Source organism: Salvia hispanica, chromosome 6 (assembly GCF_029641045.1).
Source record: "Salvia hispanica isolate PSC_SH4W2 chromosome 6, Shi_PSC_v1, whole genome shotgun sequence".
Classification (NCBI taxonomy): Eukaryota; Viridiplantae; Streptophyta; class Magnoliopsida; order Lamiales; family Lamiaceae; genus Salvia; species Salvia hispanica.
The window spans coordinates 46279985-46289089 of NC_142697.1; the positions used below are offsets into that span (position 1 = coordinate 46279985).

Genomic DNA, 9105 nt, shown 5'->3' on the forward strand with positions numbered 1-9105 from the left:
AATTTCGGCGATCTTAGTCCTAACATTTTTTAATTCTGATATAATTTTTTGGCTGACCAAGAATAATTTTATAATCTTAGTATCTCTAATTTATAAACTCTATTAATTACATTAGAGAAATTGATCTCTAAAACCATAAACTTTGCCTAAAATTAGTATTTCTCATGAACTTTGAAATTGGTATATAATATCACGAACTTTGCATTTTGTTTGGTATTTTCCAAACTCACTCAAATAAGATATGTTTATCAAAATCTTATTTAACATTAGGCAACCGTGATATGTATTATAATATTTGAAACCACTTTTTAAGTTTATAACATGCAGCATAAAAAGTCACATTGAAAACCACGTTGATTTAATTGTGTCAAGTATGATAAAAAAGCCTCGTAAGTTAGTTAAATATAGTAATAAATATGCCGTGGGAAAAATACCAGACAAAATGCAAAGTTCGTGATATTATATACCAATTTCAAATTTCATGGGAAATACCAAATTTTGGGCAAAGTTCATGGTTTTAAAGACTAATTTCTCATTATATTACACAATCTCACGATGGGACACTGGCCGATCTGTGTGGGGTTGGTTAGGTTGACTGACTCACCCGTCGATCTAGATGCTCATACAACTTCATTGTATTATGGCTTTAGAGTTATTGTTGACTCGCGATATAGCAACTCTATTCCAAACTCAAATTATTGAGATTTACTTATGTTCTTTCTTCTTTGTTTATATGGACTATCATTGACTTTTAATAGTTGTAAGAATTTTTGTTAATGTATCCGATCTCTACAAGTTTTATTTCTTTAGTCATGTGCCCAATTGCTATTCTTTTTATGTTCACACTTTACTGATCTATTTATTATACAAGTACAAGGAATATTCAAACAGAAAGTGGAATTATTAAAACCAAACAAGTGGCATGTGACATCCACATATTTAAGTAGATGCTTTGCTATGAGCCATTGCATTGCAAAGTCGTAGATTATTATGCCAAAAATAAAATATCTATATGAGTTATATTTTTGTCCCGATTTGTAGTGGTATTACATTTGTCCTTTCAAAAACAACATCATAATGTTTTATAAAAGCTTCAATGTCGGATAAACATCATAATTATGAATTCGAGTTCTCATTCTTATTATTCTTTGTAGTATAACCCAACTTTCGACCACTCACAAAAGTAACCATGCTCCACACAAAAAAATAAATATAAAATTAAAATTAAAAAATTATCGATTTGATGATTCAATAAGTAATAACAATTTCGAAATCCAATTATAAAGTTGCGAATAGGAGACACTAAAGTCTATCAAACATAACCAACGGGTCGCAGCGCAGTTGGCAGCGCGGAGCTGTGGTGACCATGAGGTCACGAGTTCAAACTCCGCCACCTGCTGGGAGACTTTCAGCTTTAATCCGCAAGCCCGGTTGAGCAGGATTAGTTAGTCGGATTCCGTCAAAAGACGGGTTCGGTACACCTGTGGTTAAATGTGGTTAAATCAGAAAAAGTCTATGAAACATCAATTTCCTTTCTTTACTTTGTTCTCGTATTTTTCTACCATCTCAATTATCACCTCTCTTTATTATTTTAGGACTACACAATTAACCATATAATAAACCAAACTAACTGACATTTGGGCCTGTGTACTGTTCAAGTTGACATATCTATGTCTAAAGCTCCATTAATATGGGCCTAATTCAACCCAATGAAGCGGGCCTGTTTGTGAAGAAGCCCAAACAAAGTTGAACAAAAGTAGTCCTTATTCGATTATCATTATTTAATCTGAAACTAGATAAAAGAGAAATCCTTAAAGCACAATACATGATACTCCCTCCGTCCCAGAAATATTGTCCTATTTCCTTTTTCACACTTGTTTTGCAAAAATAATAATAAATAGTTAAAGTAGAGAGAGACTAAAGTAAAAGAGAGAATAATGTAGAGAATAGTCTTACCTACATTATTCTTTCTCTTATTTTACTATCTTTCAACTGTACCTATTTATTATTATTTTCACAAAACGAATGCAAAAAAGGAACTGGGACAATCTTTCTGGGACGGAGGGAGTATTTGAGAATATATATGATGAGTCTCAAAAGCTCTCTACCAAACATAGGCCGACACTGAACAAGGAAGCCCTTCGTCGAGGCACGAGGGTGAGGAAACCATCATGGAGTTAAGGGAGGCTGTATGAGAATATGCCTAAGTTGGTCCAAGAGTCACTAATCAAAAACGAAGAGTCTCTTTCTTTTATGCAATGCATCTTTTCGTTTGAACCATTGTGTCTCTTTCTTTTCTATACTATTTAAACCGTTGAGTTTCTCTAGGAAGGAATAAGAAATATTTATTAAGTTAGCAGCAAGTTTTGCTCTACTTTACCTGTTTACTTCAATTGATTAAACTCAATTGCTTCGGTTCCAACAATATATTTAGTCACATGAATCAAGAAATATGGACCCATATTAGTAAAAGAAAAGACAGTGGACAAAGAGAGATAGTTAAAGACAAAGAGGTTTCTTTGAGTGCATTCATTTGTTACTTTGATATATACTTGCTGTCATTCAGTTTGTGCTCTTTAAAAAAGAGAAATCTTCAAAGCAGAATACATAATAATTGCGAATATATACTTAGTCACATGAATCAAGAAAATAATTATTCTACACTGTAAAATTGGACCCTTCACAAAAAGATAATTACATGAAAAAGAGAAAGGCAATGCCAAAGTGAAAGGAAATTTATTCTTTGCTTAGATTGTAAGTTTGTATGATTCTATATATTGTTTGAAATATGGGATATTGTAAGCTTAACAACACATAATGAGTGAGAAAGAAAAAAAGAGAGAGATGGAGGAGGAGTGGGAAAAAAGAGAGATGATTGATCATTGGAGCCACGAGCATCCACTTACTCTGGTGGAAACTCGTGGAGGAGATTACTGTTATGGTTGTCAATTGCGATTTAGCAGCGGAGAACAAGCTTATGGATGCAGCATCGATGGATGTGAGTATTCAAAATTATTACACGGAGAATGTGCAGCCATGGCAAGAGAGATACGGGATCCATCGCACCACCCTCAGCACGTACTCACTCAACGACATGAACCGGATTTATGGAGCTGTGGTATCTGTGAAAGGATAATTTGGAGCATTGGTTACAAATGCACAAGCGTGGAATGCAGTTTCCAGATGCACCTGAGATGCGCGCAAGCCAAGGGCGTGATCGATGCAGCAACCCATGATGTTGATGATGAGCAAAGGCGCACCATCACACGTCATCCAAGTCATCCCAACCATGACTTGAGGCCATTGAGGAGAAGATGCTCCTTCAAGTGTGATGCTTGCGGCACCACACGCAAAGATAGTTCATACACATGCACCAATGATGCTTGTGAATATTGGATCCATGAGAAATGTGCTTCCTTGCCTCAAAACTTGGAAAGGGAAGACCATCATCACCCTCTCTCTCTCTCTTTTCATGTCCCAAGAGAATATATCAGATTTGACTACAGATGTTATGTTTGCAGCATACCTTTTCTACCCAACTATTGGATATATCATTGTAAACTCTGCAGATATATCGTCCACGTCAAGTGTGCCTTCATGAAGCTGCCTCACATCACTGAGTATGTTCTTTTTGCATCATTCGGGTCATTAGTAATGATAGATTATCCTTCCTTAATTTATTTTACTAAATTATTTATGTCCAACAGGAATAATGAAAATGGGAAAGACCAGGTCCATCTTCCCACAGATGAGGTGGCTGAGAAACTAATTACACCTTTTGTGATGGGAGAAGCAAGAGGAGGAACAACATTGATACCACCCATCATCATCTCTAATAATGATGATGAGTTGGTGAATGTGAAATATAAGTTCCTTCATCACCAACATGAGCTCACTTTAATCTCATCTGGCGACCGAAGCCAAGAAGAAGAAGAAGAACAAGACGAGGAGAACTATGGAGTGAGATCGGAATTGATATGTGATGGGTGCATCACTCCTATATCATCAAGTAGCTATATGAGTTGCAGTGAATGCAAATACAATCTTCACGTGGCGTGCTTTCACTTGCTACCTCAACTCTCCTCACTTCCGATCCACCAACATGATGATCACCAGCTTGTCCTCCGATCTTGTGACAAACATCAACCTTGGAAGTACCAATATTGCCGTGTGTGTGAGTATGGTACGAATGGGCTGTTTTATGATTGTGGGGAGTGCAACTTCAAGGTAGATATCAAGTGCGCTTCTACGCCAGATATCATACATCACGCAGCTCACCCGCAACATCTCCTCAAGCGTGTGACTCAGTCGGATTTACGCAGAGATCCTATCAACTCACGACGCCTGTTGTGTGCTGGTTGCGATGATTATGCATATTATTGTGATTGTTACAGGTGTTGCAGCAGCAGCCCATGTGATTTCATTGTGCACGTTAAATGCGCTATGCTGCCGGCATCAGTCAGCAGCCGTAGATGGGACGAGTACCACCCGCTGCTGCTGACGTACGACGCCACTCTCAACCGTCCTGGAGATTTCTACTGCGATCAATGCGAGACACAGATGAATCCCAGGAGTTGGATGTATCACTGCCGCCCCTGCGATATATCCTTCCATCCAGGATGCTTTGAAACTACATCCGGAAGGTATAGAAACTGCAAGTTGGGGCAGGAATATTATGTGAATGCAGAAACCCATCCACACCTTCTCACCTTTCAACTTCTCACCACTAAACGCTGCTGCGACATTTGTGATCGGGATACACATGAACAGGAAGGATTTTACTGCGCATTATGCAACTTCTTCATTTGTCTCTACAGCTGCGGTAAAAGAATGATCCAAAATGGGGACATGAAGGCCATCGGATGAATGAGAGAAATTATATGTATCAGATTATTCGTTTAGTACCTCTTTCCTCTTGTATTCTTATACTATCTATTCTATTTCTCTGTGCAATTATTTCATTTGTTTGAAATGGCTAAATATAATCTCCATGAAAAATACTACTACTACTACTAACTTAATACACTACTTATATCAAATGATCAAGAACTAACAACAGGAGATGAAGCACGAGCCGGCAAATGGTCATTTTAATGACATAGAGCTCACAGCTCTACCTAAAATCCCGTGTCACTCGAGAAAATGATCATATTGAATGAGACGGAGGGAGTACTATAAAATATGAGCGATGATAAGAAATGCAAAACAATCTTTGAGCTGAATCCAAAGTGAAAAGCAAAAGACAAAACAAACTGTGAGAAAAGCAAAAGACAAAAATAAAGATAAAGAGAAAAACAAAAGATAAAGATGTTAGAAAAGCAAAGTGATTGTTTGATTTAGTTGTGATTGTTTTACATTCTTTGTTTTCATATTGAGATAATGTGATAAGATATAACAACTACTACTATTATATACTCAAAAGTCAAAGTAAACCATTCAGTTTTTGCCTTAAAAAAAAGAGAGAAATCCTCAAAGCAGAGTACATAATAATTGAGAATATATATTTAGTGACATGCATCAAGAAAATAATTATTCCACAAGGTGAAATTAAGCCCTACACAATGAAAAAGAGAGAGACAACTTATAAGATAGTACAACATGTCTATTTTACATCATTTTACACTATATTAATATCCATCAACTACACTCCTTATACTAAGTACAATCTTATGGTTAAACTAAATGCACCCTCAAATTTTCCACACACATATAACTTACATATAAAATTTATTTCTTTTAATTTGTTATTTCCTTCAAAATCCCTACCCAATTATTCATATGATCTCCATATGCTCCGCCCCCCTCGATATTTCCTGGCTCCGCCTCCTCTGGGTGAGTCCGAGTATCCGCGGGCTGGCCCTTACTAACCTGATCCGCCTTTTCGTCTCCAACTCCGTACGAATATGCAACCCAGCAATACACCATGAGGTTCACAACACTCAAAACCGCTAAGAAGATATAATACCTATTGAGGTTACTGTAATATAGCACTTGGTGGAACCATTCGAAAGGCGGACTTCTGAAGACGAGAACGCAAACTACGCTCACAAATATTCCGACTCCATTCGCAAGTTCCACGAATGCCACTCCATATTTAGACAAGTTTTCAGAAACCTAAGACGATGAAGCGAAACTTAATTAGAAAATGGTAACCATTATTGATCATCTTTTGAAAGAAAAAATTACAATTAAAATTTTAAATTTTAGTTGACTTCTGGTCAACTTAAACCGGGGTCGAGTTTAAGTTGTCGTCTCATTAAATAAGCACAATACAATCGCCAAAAAATTAGTCTCATGCAATAATTGTGAATTGTGGTAAATTTATGATTATGGGATGATACGAGTTTTGACGCATAATTGGTAAATTGTGAGAAATAGATAAAGTGGTGAGAAAGTTTTCATAGATAAAATGAGACTAATTTCGTTGACAGACAAAAATGGAATAATGAGACTATTTTTTATGGATATAAAACATACTGATTTAAATGACAATTTTCCAAAAACGAAACTCTCACAAACCTGAGATTCGTAGAACGATTCGAACCCGTCTTCAGAGAGCCCCCACATAAGTCCTAGTAAAATGAACTGCGGCGTTAGCCAGTATGGGCTCATGGCGTTATCGCTGTAGTCTTCCTCGCCGATGTCCTGCCTGCGTTTTGCAGTCGCAGAGGCGGTGACACAGCACAGCATGCAACAGGTCATCCCAATACCGATTCTCACCAGCTCCATCTTCCTGAGGTTGCATTTTTTCCTCTCCCCGAGCTTCCCGATTAAGAAGCTGGACGCGTAAGAGACCGCATACTGCGTGAGCTTTGACAGGTTGGAGAATAGGAGAATGGCATCTATGTAATTGCGGTCGTTTGTAACTTCTATGGCCTCCATGAAGAAGAAGGTGCTTCCAGAAGCGGAAACAAGGCTGAAAGTTAGGAAACAACACCACAATGGAAGCATCTTGAGGAGAAGCTTCACTCCTCTCACTTGTTCGCCGCTGCAACTGCCTTCTGCCGCCGCTTTGTCTAACCACCTGTGTCATGTGAAATTTATAGAATCAATCCGATTAATCCGCAACCAGAGAAGATCTAACAAGGAAACCCTTGTCCCAACATAGTTATAACCGTTTCTTCGGTGTTTAATGAGTTAAGTAGAAAGACGTAAAGATCAAATTTAATACGTTGATTTTAGCCATAGCGAAAAATAACTCACTAGAACGACTAAAAATGGAATACGATTCAAGGAAACATATGTAATTTTTGTCATTCAGCATTGAAGAGGTCATGCATTTCCTTTGGACTTTTAAAAAAAAAAATATTTGGTCACTGAATTTTATGACATAAGTATAAATTATATAAGTAAATTTTTGTATATTATAAATATATAGGGCCATTACAAATGAAGAATACAAATGTTAATTTTTAGTATCATTAATTTTTATCCCTGATTAGCACGAAATCTGAACATTTTGAATCAAGGTAAAAAAAAATTTAACCGACAAAATTCCAACCCGATTAGTCCACTATAAGAATATAGCTGACACAAAATTCGATAATCGGCCCAACTAACCCCCCTAAATTTGTAAGATCACATGATTGTACAATGTTATTGTTTTTCACAACAATTGATTGATTGAAAATGTGAAATTAGTACCTTAAGCATGGAACATGAGGCTCTTGAGTTTGTGGACACTCCACATTTCTATTAGAGATGGCTCTGCGGAGGACGATCCCGACATCCTTAAATGGGTTTTCGATTTTGGGGACGAAGTTGTAGCGTTTGAAACCCAACCAGAACACAAAGAAGAAAAACCCCATCACACAGATTAATACCAATGCAAGCTTCTCGAAGTCGTGGAGTCGCGGTAAAGGTCCAAACCCGGCAAAGATGGCCACCGCGAAGGAGACCATAGTCCACCAGAGCTTGCTTTGTCTTTTTCTCCCGTCGTTATCAAGACCCTTCGGCCTAAGCTGATCGTCGAGAAACCCTTCTAGGTTGACTCTCTGTGCCGCCTGCGCCAGAGCCATTAGCCCCAGTGCTATGTAGAATAACCGAATGTTGAGTGTGCCATCATCGCGGGCCGCCCGCTTGTTGAGCATCAGCCCCTGCCAAAATTGCACGATAATCCCTCTGTCTCATTCTAAACGATATATTTTCATTTTTGGTTATTAAATAACTACCTTTGCTGTCTGCGTTCATTTAACTCAGAAAATAACACTGTACATATGTCGAATAAGAAATACTAAGTAATAAAGAAAATAACTCACCCCAAAAGTTTAGCTAATAAAAAGAGAGAGTTTGCCTGATCAGTATCAATATGACTTTTTTTGTAGGAGTATAAAAAAAATCCAATCAAAATATTTTCCATATATTGAATATGAACATGTCCTTTGTGATTTGGAATAACGATGTTTCTCCGTAAATTAGAGATTCAGAAAAAAAAAATTCCGTTTTATTTTCATAATTAATAAATTAATATGATAAAAGATTATATCTATAATATTTTTAAAATTCCATTTTAATAAGTAAATATATTTAAAAAAATATTTTTATTTAATTTGTTTTAAAATGCTTCATATTAATTGCCTTAACATGGGACACTGAAGTCTGTAAAAATTATAATTTCGGCTACTCACAGCGATGCACACTGCGGCCGAGAAAGCCACCGTCTTGAACCGGCCCCTATGAATAACGTCGGCCGCATAAACGAACAAAGGAACGAGAATCGCGGCCGTTCCCTCATGCAAATTGACGATTATGACAACTGTTCGGAGATCATAGTTGTAGCCATAGCCATAGTCATAGTCATAGTGATCCTCTCCGCTATTATCCTTCATGCCCCACGCGGCTGCAACGCGCGTCATCAGGATGTCGAGAAATGTCTTCTCCACTAGCTTGTAGCTAAATACGAGCCCTGCATCGTTTGTGTAGCACATCAACACAGTATTAACACAATATATATATGTATGACAAAAATAAAAAATGAGTCAGATTAATTTTGCGAGGTCGTTGTGTAATATACATACCTAAGATGAAGAAGATGGAGGTGGTGAAAACGACGTAGTATTGGAACGTCTCTCGACACCAGCGTAGGACTTGATTGGCCTTCATCAT

General features: G+C 37.3%; 2 protein-coding genes across 2 annotated transcripts; one reads left to right on the forward strand and one right to left on the reverse strand.

Annotated features, from left to right (window-relative positions):
- Nucleotides 1-2799: 2799 nt before the first annotated feature.
- On the forward strand, nt 2800-4972 carry LOC125204877 (uncharacterized). The gene is made up of 2 exons (XM_048103633.2): nt 2800-3620; nt 3708-4972. Exons 1-2 carry the CDS (start codon nt 2818-2820, stop codon nt 4864-4866), a joined length of 1962 nt encoding a protein of 653 aa, XP_047959590.2. The 5' UTR covers nt 2800-2817; the 3' UTR covers nt 4867-4972.
- Nucleotides 4973-5573: 601 nt separating this feature from the next.
- Nucleotides 5574-9105, reverse strand: LOC148923980 (protein NRT1/ PTR FAMILY 5.7-like). Its single transcript, XM_089060047.1, has 5 exons — nt 9018-9105; nt 8628-8905; nt 7645-8096; nt 6520-7024; nt 5574-6114 (listed from the first exon to the last, which is right to left on the reverse strand). The coding sequence occupies exons 1-5, from the start codon at nt 9103-9105 to the stop codon at nt 5737-5739; spliced, it is 1701 nt and encodes a 566-aa protein (XP_088916173.1). The 3' UTR covers nt 5574-5736.

Coding starts and splice junctions, on each gene's coding strand:
- LOC125204877 (XM_048103633.2), top strand. CDS start 2,818: ATGAGTGAGAAAGAAAAAAAGAGAGAGATGGAGGAGGAGTGGGAAAAA. Junction 3,621..3,707: donor AAGCTGCCTCACATCACTGA/GTATGTTCTTTT, acceptor TATGTCCAACAG/GAATAATGAAAATGGGAAAG.
- LOC148923980 (XM_089060047.1), bottom strand. CDS start 9,105: ATGATGAAGGCCAATCAAGTCCTACGCTGGTGTCGAGAGACGTTCCAA. Junction 8,097..8,627: donor CGGCCGCAGTGTGCATCGCT/GTGAGTAGCCGA, acceptor CAATTTTGGCAG/GGGCTGATGCTCAACAAGCG. Junction 7,025..7,644: donor CCTCATGTTCCATGCTTAAG/GTACTAATTTCA, acceptor CACATGACACAG/GTGGTTAGACAAAGCGGCGG.